The sequence below is a fragment of the Mugil cephalus genome, chromosome 16, assembly GCF_022458985.1.
Source record: "Mugil cephalus isolate CIBA_MC_2020 chromosome 16, CIBA_Mcephalus_1.1, whole genome shotgun sequence".
Lineage (NCBI taxonomy): Eukaryota > Metazoa > Chordata > Actinopteri > Mugiliformes > Mugilidae > Mugil > Mugil cephalus.
In genome coordinates, this window is record NC_061785.1 from 22,482,244 (window position 1) to 22,498,845 (window position 16,602).

Below are 16,602 nucleotides of genomic sequence, written 5' to 3' on the forward strand. Positions count from 1 at the left end.
GGAAATGCAGAAGAATCTGATCTAAAAATAAATCTAAACATTGGATTATGCAATACAGTTGCAGTCAAATTATATATTAGGTACTTCTTATCAGGCCATGTTTCAACAAGTGGTAATTTGTCTTATCAGGTCTCTTGGTTTTGATTATTTATTAATGTTATAAAAAGGCTCATGACTGGCAGCTGTGATGGAAGAGTTGGACATTTGAACAGCAAAGGACTGAACCTTTAGGTCTGATTTATTTAATGTGTTTTAAGTGTTTTGTGATCAGTTCACACTTTGAAAGCAAATAATATACTGCTAGCAAGCTAAGGGGAAAAAAACAATACATGGATAAAAGTTGTTAATGTGAAGCTAGCTAGCCAGCTAAGACTCACTAAATCAGATACCAAATCCTCTAAGTCCTAACCTCAACCCTCCACAAGGAATTTTTCTTCCATTGAAAAAAGCTGCCTGTTGCAAGGATGATGAGGCTGAACCATACACTGCACAGGCAAATCAAAAACAATGAGCTAGGAGAGGCTGAAAAGGTCTGAAGTAACATTTGGGAACAATTATTTTTATGCATCAGCCATCCCTTTCACATTTTGCATGTTAAAATAAAATATAACAATTTAAGAAAAAAATGTATTAAAATAAATACCACATTTTTGAAACATAGTTTATTTCACATGAATAAGTATGAAATGTAACTGTCCTGTATTTTCATTGTACAAGGAAATCAAAAATATATAGTTGGCAAAAATTTTCTGATGAAAATTAGTTTCATTGTAAAGGCACTTTCCTTTTAATTAATAAAATGTTTTTAAATCAAACAGCACAGGCTTTTATTGAAGCACATTATTTCAGCATTTTAAAATAAAACCAAAAATAAAAAATCATAAATCCAGTGAGGAGAAAGGAATCTGCTTTTCTTCTACAGGACAAATGTTGACATAGGTTAGGACAGAGTGAGAGCTCGTGCTCCATCTGAAGGGGTTGTAACATAGAAAGAAGGTGTTCCACTGTATCGCTCCTGTTGAGAAAAAACAAAACAATGTGAATCAAACTACTATGATTTTCGTGCAGTGATGACTATGAAACAAGTGACTGAACCTTGACGTTTCAATTCATTTTTATATGAGACTACTAATGCACACCACGTGAACAAGTCAGACTATTAGGCTAGCACAGCCATTCATTCTAATCACATCGCCCCCAGTTCGAGGAAGGAAGTTCAGTGTGGGAGCAAAAGGAAAGAACTACAAAGTTTGTTTTTGCAACTAGACACCTTTCCTCCTCAGCCGAGATGCATCTTTTCCGCCTCTAAACTTCCTTTACTACTGCTTCCTCCAGACTAAAATCCCTCGGTCCACATCTCCCCCATGCAAGTCAAAAGGAAAACGGATACAGCCCTCCCGCAAGGAAACAGTCTGTTAAATATATCACACAGGGGTTAGTAAGAAGAGGAGAGAAGAAAATAGTACTTCCATCCTCAACCAGATTGAAATGATTTCATTTATTTATTTTAAACTAAATGTGTAAAACATTTTTATACCAGCATCAAACCCAAAACCATGTCAGTAAAACTGGAAGTGAGTAAGAGACAAAATGTAACGTTCAAACATGAATCTGTAGCAATAATATTCCACTGTGTATCTTTTGTATGTAGCCCTAACAGCTAATCATTTAACTTCAGAAAATCCACATGTGGACTCTTTTGTGGTAATTTAACTGCCTTAATCCACCCACACAGTAGAAATAATTAGTATATTTCAGAAATACACTCTATATTTTTATTTGATGAGACTGAAACTACACCGTTAGAGCTAAATAGCTAAGAATAAGGACAAGAAACGGCTAGCTAGGCTCAACAAAGTTCGAAATATTTCTTGAACATCAACCAGTGAAAAGATTTATTTTGATTTTCTTTCCTTTGTTTTTGATTAGTTACTTGATTCTACGGTGACGATAGACAGCTGCTCGGAATAAAAAGGTTGCAGTGGCACTTGCTGACCTGCGTTTAGAAACTTCAAAGAAGTCATCAGTCTGTCCCTTCTGACAAGCACTGAGAGCATATCATTCCCATAGATGCCATGTTCTGCCAACACCAGCCTCAGTGGGACTGAACCAGTTGCTGGAGAGCTTGAAATAGCATCATATATACTTGCCCCTAAAGCTCAGGTGAGCGGAAGGATGCCAAATTTGTGTAAAATGCCATCTAACAAGGACCAGAAATGTATAACCCAATTTCTTGGTTTACTGCTTGATTCTGCTCTTAAATGGCACCATCTAAGTTTGAAACATCTGAAGTATTTGAACCTGTGTTTAAATTTCACAGCTTGAAATCAGAAAAAAAACTCAGTTGTATTTATAAAGTTTACCATTTACTATTTTGGTTAGTGCAATGACGGCAGAGCAAGACGCCACAAACAAAAACTATTTCCTGTGACCTTCTCGTAATCTGCATTTAACCCTACACCCAGCTCAAAAAGATTGGATTAAATCATTTAAATTCTAAGGAAATGTGTTCAATTGTGACTAGGGAGAACCAGCCACGGTTCCACTTGGCATGTTCTGGTGCTTTCAGCCAGTTTCACCCAGAACTCAGCATTTGACGAGTCTCAGTGAAGTGCAGTTAAGAATTTCCATTGGGTCAGGAGCGACCAGATCAACCCTGAAACCTTCAGCCAGAGACACCTTCAGCAGCTCCTCCACAAAGCTCTGCATGTCGGTGATTTCACAGGGGCTCGGGTGCATGTTCATGATGTCGTCCGACTGCATGGCCTCAGGGTCAGAAACAGTTAGCCCCCGGTAGCACTGCTTATCATACTGGTCCTGGGGCAGTTCATCAGGCCTTGGCACCCACTCCAATTTCAGCCTGTTCTGCCTTGGGTTGGAGGGATGAGGACTAGTGAGACCCTGGGACGTCCTGTACGAGAAGCGGTCACAAAGCAGAACCAAAAAAGCCTTCCAGGTACAAAAGAGGTCGACTGTGAAGGCTCGGACGGAGCATGTGCGGAGCTCATAGTTTTCTGGCCCGTGGCGCAAGTTAAAGTGGAGAATGCGAACCTGGAATGAGAGGGAAGAATATGCTAACCACACATTCTCCAGAATTCACACAAACAAAGAACTGGTCCTTCCTCGTCTCTGAATGTGCAAACAGTCACACAAACATAGCCTTTACACATATTTCGGACATACGGTAATCACTAGCTCTGAAGTGTTGTGAGGTCTAGAGTTTTTCTACTTTTGAATTTGCAAACAGGAACTCATCTCATTGAAACCCAAACTGATAGTGACCATAAAATATTCTTAAGGTCCAATCCACTAAAAATATCAATGCAAGCCGAACTTATTCTTGTCTCATGAGCATGGCCAGATTAACCCGCTGGGGTGCTGGTGGAGAACATGTGCTTTTTGTTCCCATTGTTTGGTCGCACACCACTACATTTCAAGTGAAGTTGAAAGTTAGTTGTTGTTGTTGTTTAGTGTACAAGTCTTTTTTTAACATGTACATTGAGATTTTGGAACTTGGTGGAAATCTACCATAAATCTAAATTTTGACCACCTTAAAGCTGTGGGAACACAAACAACAATGTGCCAGACGACCAAAATCCCCTGCACATTAGCTTGGGGGAAACCTTCTAAGGCATGGTGGCACTACTATGTGGGTCTAATGAGCTCTGACAGGCATATCTGACATCTAATCATAACTAAAACTGTAGCATTATTTTTTTCTTTAAACAACACATACCTTGGAGTCGATGTTAACAATGATCATTGCACCCTGTGGCCCTCCTTTAAAATTGAGGGGCACTGAAGCCTCATACCGGCAAATCTCTTCCTGCAGGGGGCGTATTTGGAAGAAATCGGCCTCTCTCCGTAGCAGCGCGAGTTCTGAAAAGCCATCTGGCAGGTCCAGGGAGCTGGAGCGCAGGTAATTCAGAATGTACCTGAACACTTTACCATCTCGGTCTATGAAGACATTTCCTGAGTTGTCCCTGAGCACAGGGATCTGTCCAGTGAACATGGCACCTAGCATTGAGTCACGGCAGCGGGTCAGAGTGTCCAAGGTTGTCGTATAAATTTCTCCACCGACATTCAGCGACACTGGGTCTTGGAGAGAGTTCCTGTTGCTGTTATCATCCGGAGAGTTGAGGTTCAGCATCTTGGAGTTGAGGCTTTTTATGATCCTGTGAAGTCTTCACTGGGGTTGTTGTTAGGAGGATGGGGATCTTTCTAGTCTGGTCAGGAATGCTGAAGACGGAGAGATGTGGAAGTTTCAAGGGTTTCTTTTGTTTCCAAGAAGACTTAGTTCCTTTGACAGTCAGCAAGCCACAGCAGTCGCCAGGATACGGCCAAGTTAGGAGGGATGCAATGAACTCTGCCAAGTTTAATTCCAAAGCTGAAGATTTCTAAAGCAGCGGTTTCATAAGGCTGCTGCAGCTCAGAGCAATCATCCGTGAAAATGCAGGTGATTCCGCTGATTCTTTTTATGTCTGGATTTATTATGTTTGTGAAGGCAATCTCCTGTAAGATTCTGAATGGTGTCAGCCAACAGCAGGCCCGGATTTTGACTGTGTAAGCAGAAAGGCAGCAGGGCCACAGTGACCAGACCAGCATGCTAATAACTGGACACTTCTGGCTCCGTCGCCACGAAGCTCGCTTTTATTCTCAGCTCATACCCCCCTGATCTCTCACTCACACACACACACTGGAGCTGTCTGAGCAAGACACGAGGGGCCGGGGCAATTTGTTTGAAATGTCCCCCCCTTAAAGTGCCAGGACACTAAAAAGTGCTTTTTATCCCTGTGAACAATTGAACAATGTCTTCAGAGACTTGCCCTGAATACCCTCAGGAATGTAAAGATTTCAGAAAACAGAATCATAAAAACAGAAAAGGGTCAATTTCCCAACCAAAGAGGAGAAAAACTGAATATGTCACCCCTGCTCTACTATGCTGAAAAATTAAATGAGTTTGTAAATGACAAAGGTAACTGGATGTAATAAGCTGCATCACCGCAGAGAAGAGGGGCACTGAGAATAACACCAGACAGCAGTGAAAAAGACACAAAAACTAAACTAAAAAAAGACTAAAGCTAACACAAATCAAAGTACTGAAACTTAACCAAAGTTAAACCAATAACAGGTCCAAAGTTGAAAAAGCAACTGACCTAATGTTTTAAAGAAAATGATTTCGTCACTTCAACTGAACTTGTGAGGACGTTAATGTTTTATCCACATGTTCAACTTTAAGTCAGAAACTCAAAATGTCAGGTAGCATTTTGAATCACACATATAAAAAACAATAACTTCTAAACATTTGATGTGAGTTAAAATTGATATGTGTTCTAAAATTCTCGATCACGTGCTTTTACTGTCTAAAATGTCAAAATTGTAGAAGTCTAGTCCACATATCCAGGTCAGCTGTGTCTACATCTATTTGTACTGGAAATACTTTTAATATTGTAAGGCTTGCTATGCATACCCCCAAATAAGTTACAAAACATAATTAAAATGAAATACATGAGTCTCTCTGTCCGCTGCCTTGATTCATGAGAACATTTCATGCTTATGGAACACAAACCAGGGTCTGACCAACTCTGCTTGAGCGTGGGTTTATTTGCTTGTTCAGACATTGCATTAAGATCTGAATTTTGCCTCCTTCATTCAGAAAAACAAAACATATGGCTGCTATTATAAATTATTGCCAAAAAAGGAAAAAAAAGCACCAATAGTGATGTTTGTTTATTAGTAATGAGAGCATTTCAGATCTTAATACAAGGTCCGAAAAAGCCTTTAGATGTTTAAAGACCCAAAACACCAGACACCCTCAGCATCCTTGGAATGCGTCATTCAATTAACTTTTCATCTGCCCTTTCTCTTAAAACATAGTACAGTAAAGCTGTACTAACACACTTTTTGGTCTGTATACAGTGTTGGCTTCACTAAACTGAAACTTTTCACGAACAAAGCTGAATATCTGGTCTGGAAACAATGCTAATGAGAACATTAAAAATGATCTAAAGATGTCCCAGGGCTAAAGAAAATTAAGGGGAATTCTATTGTGTGGTGACATTTCTCTGTGGGTTCATTACTACAAGTCACACCTTTCACATTACACATAGTTGTTATGTTAGATCATCTTTCTAGTTCCTTTATTTCCTCAGAAATTCTCACAAACCACAAAGATATTAGTATGACTGTATGTTTGGACTGATAGACATATAGAAGTGACTGGAAGGTGTTTATTTAATATGAAATGCCCTGTTTACAGCAGCATATGTGTTTAAGCCCACCAGTTTCCCAAACACCTTTTATACATTGAAGATAGTATACATTCAGTACATTTTGTACATTTGTGTGTGTTTGTGTGTTAACCTGTATGTGGAGAATGGTCCTGTCAATGGCGTGGGCCTGCAGCAAAGTGACAGTGCATCCGCCGAATCCTCCGCCTGTCATCCGGCTGCCAAACACCCCTTCCACCTCCATGGCTGCAGACACCAGCTCATCCAACTCCCTGCAGCTCACCTCATACAGATCTCTGACATGGGGACATCAAGTCATCAACAGCCTGGCTCATTCTGAACTTAACAGTGGCTGTAGCTTAAACATAATCTCACACTGTGGCTTTATCTGTACCTCAAAGAGTTGTGGCTCTCCACCATAAGCCTGCCAAACTCTTTGTACCCTCCTCTCTTAAGGGCTTCAGCGGCTTGGATCGTTCTTTCTATCTCCTCAATGACATGGCGAGCTCTTCGATAGGTGACGTCATCCAGCCGTCCCCTTGCCTCTGAAGGATGAAGGATGGAGAATTTAATTAAAAAAAAATGCGTTAAAGAAATAAATGAATGGTTCCAATAGACAAAATAAAAAGCTAAATTTCTTATCTAAAATCAGAAATGATAAAATGATAAAAAGCTACAAAATAGTAAATGGACAAAAAAGACAGCTAAAAGTCAGCTGTAAAAGCTAAAAGTAACGGACAAATGAATTGAACAGATAAGTTAAAGAACCTCATAAACTACGAGTGAAAGGGCAGGCACCAGCAGTATGTAATACGCTTTTGTTTTTTTCGTTTTATTTTGACATTTTCAAAAAAGGCGGATCGAAACGTACCTAGTCGCTTTTTTGGAGGAACTATGGATGTATATGTCTCACAGTATGACTCACTGAAGCACCAACAACCACCCTGTAATACTTAATTGCATGCTACCTAATTAGCAGCTAAAATATTCCTGCAAGACTAGTGAGTAGTAGATGCACGCTGGTTAAGTCACTTTCTCATTTCCTACCTTACGTTATCAGAGGAGTGATTCTATTTTATCTGAACAACCAAAAATGCAAATGAGTAAAAACTATCTTTAAGTATAAAAAACAAACATCTAAAGGTACAGTATAGTGTAAAACCTTTGTCTCCCCCTTTAGGTGCTAGGGGTAATTACGCCAGCACTGTTGCCACGTGTAAAACATACAGCACATCTACAATCTACAGTCCTTTCTTCTTCTCTCTCAGCACTCTCTTTCTAAGAAAAGCCACACCATGAGTACTTAATGTTTGTCCAACGAAAACTAAGTCATATCTTCAGAACTAAACCTTTCACGACTCCAACACTGAAGATCCTCTCTCTGTGATATTCTCAAATAAAGTAAATTATCTGCAAATTAACACAATATGTATGTAGAGTAAATTCATGCTTCTACTTCTTAATTCATTCTTCTAGAGCTGTAGGTTTGGCATAATGTAATACGGCCAAATTGTGAAATCAAGATATGTGCTTTCCATAATGTTTCTTAAACAAAACCTGCTGTCTGTCCCCTGTTGGAAACAACACATACGGTTCTGTTAACTGGTGAGATTGGCTCATTTCAAATTAGGCTCAGATTCAACCCAGTGCGGTTTCACATAAGGGATCCCTTAGAGATGCTTTTAACAAGATTATCACATTAGTGAGGCTTGTTCTTTGTCAGCTGCCACTGAATATTGGATTGAGAAATATAAACACCAGATACTTGAAATACATAGAAACATAAAAATCCAAAACATTCTTGAATTGATATTGACATATTGAGTAATATCAAAAGTGTTGAAAAAGCGCAGTCACAGCGCTGTGAAATTTTGAAAAACTCTGTTAATATAATTAGTTAAACACAGGCACTTTTATCCAGCTCTGCTTCATTTTGGTTAAAACTTATGAAAACTTAAGTTCTGCTTTTTAGTTCCTGTTGCGCTTATGTGCTCTTCTGTGATCCTGGGCTTTTTAAACAGTGTTTATAACACGTTAAAAAGAAACACTACATAGACAGATCTATCTATCTAGAGCTGTTTCTTGTGTTGGTCTTGCACATGCAGATACTCTGTAAGAAAAAAAATGGGTCAGAATAGGAAGACATAAGTAAATAGTGCACACCATCCAGGTCCTTCATGGTAGCATCCCTGAGGCTGTCCTTCCCCAGGATGGAGGCAGCCTCCTCACACTGTCTGCGTCTTGTGGGGTACTCACTGCCAGTCAGAGAGTGCTTGACGTTGGAGTTGGTGATGAGGATGACCAGGCTTGGATCTGCTAGTGGCACAGGGGTAGCCTCCAGGGACCTGAGTCAAAACCACAAAGTGTATGAACATGTAGAATTTCCTCTGTTTCTGAAAACATTATTTTTGTCAAAACATGAGATCGATGACAAGGAAAACACAAAGATGGCAGAGAAGATGAACAAGATCCAGCTCTGCTATTAATTTACTCTCACTACCTGCAGTCAATCAGCAAAGCATGCCCCTCCCTGCCGAGAACAGACACAAACTGATCCATTATACCACATGGTACACCAGCATGAGTATGTTCAGCCTGCTGACAGGCAACTGCTTTGGATATCTTGTCTCCATCATCTGTGGAGAAAAAAGACGAGCAAAGAGTAGGCACCAAAGAAAATAGTCGTAGATCAGTAGTTACAGTTAAAGAAGTGCAATCTTTATCATTTATACAGACTTTACACACATTAGAATACTATATTCTGAGATCATTTTTGTTTTCTGGCTTCATTGCCACATCAGCACCATTGTATCTCAATACCACGAGGCTAGCAGGCAGCTTTCAAGGGGATGGGCGGGTCGGAGATGTGGAAAGACATGTGACAAGTTAAACAAAAATAGGAACAAGAGAAAGAGCACAGAATAGAGGCGTGGACCAGAGTCACATGACTTGGACTTGGGTCACAGATTTGATGACTTTAGACAGGTCTCAACAAAATGAAAGGAGAAGATTTGATCAGATCTGACTGACTTGGACGTCTCTTGGTTTATTTGATATCTCTCACCAAACCAAAAGGTTTAACAGTACTTGATTTGGATGGGCCTCTATAGTAAATAGATGAGTGGATGCAATCTGCTAACATTACGGCAACAAAATGACACGGTAACATGATGTTAATCTCCCTTTATGTAAATGAATGACTTCTGGCCTCATGGTGTAGGTGAATAATAAACAGAAATAAAACGCAGGTGAGTATCTGCTTATTGAAGACCCTAGTCATGTGAGTTTCAGTTGGGCACACCCACAGATGTTGAACTGAAGAAGCTACTTGAATTAAATGTCTTCGAGAAACCCAAGAAGTCCAGTTGCACTTGTTTCAGCTTTGTTTTGGGATATACCATGACCTGGATGACTGAGAGACTTCACAGTCATACTGACTCCAGGGTGTCTATTAATTCCTATTAATTTAAATGAAAGTGCTGATCCTAAAGCCTGTATCCAAAGTGGGTAACCATAGAAACAGGTTACGATTTGTTTCTATACATTAACATTTCTTGCTATATCTCTGGTCTGGCAAACAAACCTGTGCTGACATTTGCATCATCAGCTGGCTGCACAGAACTCTATGTTAGAAACGAATGAAATGAAAACCATTCAAAACACCATCCTCTGAGCACCACCACAGGATGGCAAGTATAACACACAAACTACAAGAAGACAGCTCCGCTGCCCTTGCCAGCCTGCTGACACTGTTTGTATTTCATCAGCCGCCATCTCACAGAGCATTCACGATTCAACTCACCACTTCATTTCCCCTCAGTTGACAGCACACGTGGTCAGTCATATGTTTGGTTTGCTTGCATAAAGTTAGCATTCTGGCTCATAGCTGAGTTCAAAGTTCTGTTGCAATGTTGTGTTTAAGGTCCTTTCTATTTGCTGTAGCAGTGAACATTGATTCCACTGCATTAAAATCCATGGGATGATAATGATTGTATAAGGTATTTTAAACAAACATTTTACGTGCTTTTAATCGCAAAATAAATTAAATATAGTTGTAGGTCAGTATTACTCACACACAGTATATTATTAGATTGTAATGATGCATGCATTAATGGAATGTGGTGTTTCAAGTCTTCTTCAGTACCACATGATGTTCTGTCCATTACGGCATTATTATATTAAAGCAAACAACAAAGTAGGGTAAGCTCCAGGCTGTCAGTCAAAATCACCCCTCCCTGCGCTCTAGTTTCACCTACTCGCCCAGATAGGATCAGTCAAAAACAACACAGTGATGGCCGAGACGGTCGTCAACACCCAACGAGGTGACGTTAAAGTAGCTATGTCAGCTTTTATAAAGTCACATAATTGTACCACTGCAGCCCTGCCCACATTCAGCCACTGTGACTGACTCACTTCTGTGACCGCATCATCTTATGTGTGCAGCAACAAAAATATAAGCAGGTCCAGCTGATGCCAAAATACATTTTACAAGCATGTTCCTGTTTGATGTCAAGGATTTACTTGTAAACAAAACCTTTTCTTTTTTCCCCTGACTTTGCAGCTTGTTGCTCTGGTTACTGATTGCAAGGTCGACATTCAGGCAACTTTTGTTTAAAGATTAGTTTCTACATCTTCAAAAGAGACACTGACAATTCCTGCCCAGTCATCCTGCTCTCCGTGCAGAATTTCTGAGGCCATACAGAATAGGATTTAATACGCACATTAGACATAATCAGTTTCCAACCTTCCAAGCAAATATGCTCAGCGTCTGCTGGTTTCATCTACAACACACAAAGATGTTTGACATATAAAACAGTCAATGGCATCTCTGTGAGATGTAAATGTATGAAACTGCAATTTGTCACATTTTTAAGACTTTTACTTTTTGAAAGAAATGTTCTTCAAGGCCTCTCAAGACTCAAGAGTATCTATCTAATCAGACTGACCTGGCTTGAGCTGCTGCAGGAAGGTGTAGAAGGCCACCTCCAGAGATGCAGAGCTGGACAGTCCTCCACCCAGGGGGACACTGCTGGCTATCACAGCCCTGAACCCCGGGACAGGAGCTGGGGCATATGACATGAATAAATAACCCAAGACAAGACAGCATTCGCGAGATCAGCAAGCTTTTGCTGTACATTAATTCTCATTCACATTGACAGCACTGTTTGACTTTCTAGCTGTAGGCAGCCTGTTTACCTCTGTAATGCTGTATAACACCTTTCACATAGTTTGCCCAGCTGGGTTCTCCTGGGGACAGTGGTGATCCATCACTGGGCAGGCTGAAGTCAACCCTGTGAGGCTCGTCAGCATCCTCTGTAGCCGTCACCACGGTAACATCCTGCCCAGAGGTCTCTCTCCCTACCACCACAGTCACCATGGGCAGCGCCTGAAAGGAAACATCACACCATATTCCATTCTGATTCTCATCTAGGCCAACCAGCAACCAACCAAGAGAGCCGTGTGTGTGACCAGTGTTGGCTTTTGTGAAACAACCGTAGTGTGTAATAGCGTTATGAGCTCCAGTTTTGTGTGAGCCTACCTTAGTTTGCTCCCGTTTTGTTGAGTCTGTTTTAAGTTGTGTCTATTTTGTGATCCACTCATTGTGAGTTGGCTTTGATTTGTGATCGACTTCTGTTGTGGAAGCCTCCCTTTGTGTTACTTTTTTCAATTTGTATTTTGTAAATAAATTCCCTCCTTCCTTTGCCTGGTTGCATTTTCACTTTGTTACTACCCTTATCCCATGGACTCCAATTGGGGACGTAACAAAATTGGGGCCTCTTTTGTTATCTTTAAAGAGGAGTTGTGTTGTGTATTTCTGATTGCCAATTAACTAATTGAGAGACAGACAAACATTCATGTGTTAAATTCGGCATACAAGTGATCTCCAGAATGATGGAATTTTAAACACCGAATTAAACTTTATGTTTATGTTTCCACCGGGCGATTAATAGTGTTTGTATCATTTTACCATTGGCAGAACGAATCCCTGGTTGTAGTCAGTGTGCTCTCCTATCAGGTTCACTCTTCCTGGAGCACACACCGCCACCTGAGGACCCTCCTCCCCGAACACCTGCCCGTACAGCCGTCGGGCACCCGCTACCAGCTCCGCAACCCCGGGAATTGAACTGGCCATGAGGAAACCCGTTTAACCCGTTTAACACAGCGACTTAGCTGCAGGTAGCAGCCGACTGAAATAAACGAACGAGTTGCAAAATAGTAATACAACGCCACGAGGGGCTCATGTATATAAATGCTGTGCAGAAGTAGCAGTACTCTTTTTGTTTGTCAGGTGACTTTTACTTCCTGGTGGCGTGTTCAAAAAAGGTTTGTTGTGAAGCTCTGATTGGTTGGAGCGTGACGCAGCTGACAACCATTTCGGATTTTTGTTTTTTTAAATCCAAATTTTTTATTTTTTGTCATACTATAGCCACATGCAATGAAGCAGTGAGTATAAATATAATATATGGAAATGATAAAGGAATAATATTAATTTGCAATGTTGACACAAACGCCACTGTAGGTTTTTTTTTAAAAAAAGTAATGTGATGGCGGCACCTGATGGCCGCGGCGTGCAAATACATCTGTAAGGACCTGGGTTTATTATTGATTATTAATCAAATTAATTTCCAGAGAATCTCTCCAAAAACTTTCTCACAAAGTTTTTTTTTTACAGGGTACCCTAAAAAATGAAAAGAGTAATCATGACAGTGTCAATAATAAAAACAATAATCATATAACCATAAATAAAACAATATATATGATGAGTAAATATTAAAATATAACAATAATAAAACAAAGTGAGACGGAGGATAAGAAAGGGGTAACATGGAAAGGTGGGATTTAAAACAGACTTCAATGACGACATAGACAGCCCTATGTTCCACATCAAATATTTTTGACACCCGTTTTCTGGCACCTTTTAATCAAGTGTATGTATTTTGAAACAACTTTTTTGGCTGCACTTTGGCCGTTTCAATTTAATGGTTTAGTTTTTGCATTTTTACTAATTAAAAAATAAAATAGAATACAGTTTTGACAGTTTCATAGTTTGATAATTTGTCAATTTGATTCAGATTCGTGTTTGTCAACTGCAACAATTCTGTAAACTAGTAAATTATTCGAGTCACTTAAAGTAAAAATGCTAGAAATTTCTGAAATAGAATAAAATTTTGCAATTTATATATAATAACAATAATAATCATAGCAATAATTCTGGCCACTTGAGGGCGACAGCGTCTTTTAAATTGCTGAAAGATGCCATACAAACTGAATTTGATTTGATTCTTCACAGAAGTCCCAGTCCATTGTGGAACTAACTGTACCATGGGGGACTGCAGCTCCATGTAGAGGTTGGGTGCAGAGGATTTTGGCCACATCCATAACCCCTGAAGGCGGTGGGAGTTCAGGGACAGGCCCTCAGGAAAGCCATCAGATCACTGTCTGGGGCAGCAGAGCAAAACAGCAGGTGGATCTGGAAAAAGAGGAAGGACCTCTACTGGGCTGCAAAGAACAATAAAGAGGGGTAAAAGCAGAGGGGGGCTCACCTGGCATGCCAACATTAAGTCCTATGAGCTGAACTGTTAGTTCAAACTCAGTAAACTCAGTTGTCCAAGGTAAAGGTGGACGTGTTTTGCCTTGACAGCATTCAAGAAGAATTTCACGAACAGAAGGTGAAGGGATTGAGTACAAGATTAAAACCCCTCGTATTATTTCCAAGAGCTGACAACATTTTTCCTTTAAGGAATGTGGAGATCATGAGTAGGAGTAAGCTTGATCAATCTCAATATCTTGTGAAGGTTATCAGTCGTCCAGGTCATGTTATTTTGAACTAGGGATATCTGAGGGTGTTGCCTTTCAGGAAATTGTATGACGATGACAAGACATAAGACATGTGGCCAAAAGTATAGAAAGCAGGCTGAGAACAAGGGTCCAATATTAGACAATTATATAGCTGAACAGAAAAAGAAAACAGATATTTTCTATCCATGTCAAGCATCCGGGTGAGTATAGACAGAAATATGTATGTTCACAATATTATGTTCTGTCTGGACCAGCCGCTACCAGTCGCATTCCTCAGGGATTACTCTTGGGGCCACTTTTATTTATTGTATCTCTGGATGTGTTACATAATGCATTACACACAGGCTACTCTTTATGTGATGTTTACTTAGATAGTTTTTTCCCCCACAGAGTTGTACAGATTCATATATAATTTCTGCCTGTACTCGTGTGTATTTATGATGCTTCTGCTCCTAAGCAGTCACAGCAGAATCCACAGATGTGAATGAATACCTGAATACAGGAAAACTACTTACAGCAATGAGAACAGAGGTTTATAGACATTAATGAGAGGGTTATATAATTTCTGCCTGTACTCGTGTGTATTTATGATGCTTCTGCTCCTAAGCAGTCACAGCAGAATCCACAGATGTGAATGAATACCTGAATACAGGAAAACTACTTACAGCAATGAGAACAGAGGTTTATAGACATTAATGAGAGGGTTATGACAATATATTTAACTATAGCGTAGAGATGTTTTTGCACTGGATCGGGAAGGCTGCTTTAGCATTCTTGAACAAAAACAACAAAAAAAAAAACCCTAAGTTTTACCAGAATGGCATGTATGCAATAATGTTCATGAATAAATATATATATATAGACAGACACACACACAGACGGACAGATAGACAAACAGATGGATAGAAAGACGAAAAGAAAGATAGAGATGTGGCTCTTAAAAGTGCCTTTGGGTTGGTGAGGTGATTCAGGGTCAGAGATCAGGGAATGATTTGACAGCAACTACAAGAAGAACAGAGGCAAATCTTTAGTGCTCTAGCTGGGTTTGTTTTTATGCAGAAAGGTTTGATTGAAAACAAATAAACAGATCACATTTTTTTTTGTTTAAAGCAGCCTAATGAGACATTGTGTTACCGCATATCATGCAGGTAACATATGTCTATCTGTGTGTGTGTGTGTGTGTGTGTGTGTGTGTGTGTGTGTGTGTGTGTGTGTATGTGTGTGTGTGTGTGTCTGTGTCTGTCCGTCTCTGTGTGTGTGCCGTGTGTCTGTCTTAATATTTTGTCTTTATTACTGTCTTGTAGTCTGTCAGTGTGTAATAATGCTGGGAGGCTGCATGGCAGACCAAAGTGGATGTTTGGCGGCATCATGGCAACACAATGTACATGAGGCTAAGTAGGTATATTTTTGATTAGGAGGAAGTTGGGTGTTTTACAAATTTCAATAATTAGGTCGCTTGGTGGCTGCTGTTGGGCTGTTGGCCTATTTACTGTTATGTGATTTCACACAGGTTTTATGCCTGCATCACATCATTTGGCATGCATATGGAAAATTTCATAATGGCCCAAGATAGATTTCAGTGGCATTGTGAGTTTTGCTCCAATGATAACTACCACAACATAGTATAGGACCACGCTGTGCCACTTTTGTGGCCTGTTTCATGTGTTTCATGTGTTTGTGTAATGTCAGAGTCATAATGTCATTCTGAGTATGTGTGTTGGTTTAAATGAAAATAAAATGAACTAAATGCATTCCTTTTGTCTTTACTGTCCAGGCACCTAATTTCATTGTGCCTCATATTTCTTTATAATCTGATATCTACAACACCTCATTTGCTCTACTTTACTTAAAGCTGACAAATAACACCTATGATATTAACATTGTGCATATGGGGTAAAGATGCCAGACTCAGGACTTAGTTCATTGCACCTTTCAATTACTCATAGTAACTTATATCTGTTAATAATAGTGTAATATTCTTGTCACTTTACTTAGAGCTGACAAATAGCACTTATGATATTGCATAGTTGTTTATAAGTGTGTGCTGCAGGGAGATGTATACATTATTATAACTTTATTACATATATTTATAGCTACAGCTATAAAGCACTATAGGCGAAGTCAAAACTCATTATGCATCACTATACACATTTAGCAAAGCAAAGTAGTTATGATGCATCATAAAATTAACAAGTGACTAGGCAGATATTGACGTATTTATAATGCACTATTCAGATTAAAATTATAATCATTCATAACCAGTTGTCATAATGCATCATGAAGTTGGTTATGACGACTTGTGAATATGTATAGATGTAATAATGACCATTATAATGCTTTATAGACACCTTATAAAGCATTATGAGTGCATTCATAGGGCATTATAAATACAACCTTCATAGAAAGTGTTACCCAACTGACTTACTGTCCCAGATAAAACAATTTCTACGTGGTGGTCTATATCTATGGTGTATATTCAGACTGGTTCAAACAAGTAATGACTCATCTTGTCAGCACAGCTTGTCAACACAAAAAGTGTTTAATGCTTCAGATACAATAAATAAATGACAAT

At 39.5% G+C, this 16,602-nt stretch overlaps 1 protein-coding gene across 1 annotated transcript; it reads right to left on the reverse strand.

The window, feature by feature from the left end:
* Positions 1 to 645: 645 nt before the first annotated feature.
* galk1 (galactokinase 1) lies at positions 646 to 12,524 on the reverse strand. Its single transcript, XM_047609854.1, has 8 exons — positions 12,199 to 12,524; positions 11,427 to 11,616; positions 11,177 to 11,293; positions 8,731 to 8,866; positions 8,394 to 8,575; positions 6,625 to 6,775; positions 6,364 to 6,526; positions 646 to 1,015 (listed from the first exon to the last, which is right to left on the reverse strand). The coding sequence occupies exons 1-8, from the start codon at positions 12,361 to 12,363 to the stop codon at positions 941 to 943; spliced, it is 1,179 nt and encodes a 392-aa protein (XP_047465810.1). The 5' UTR covers positions 12,364 to 12,524; the 3' UTR covers positions 646 to 940.
* Positions 12,525 to 16,602: the final 4,078 nt, after the last annotated feature.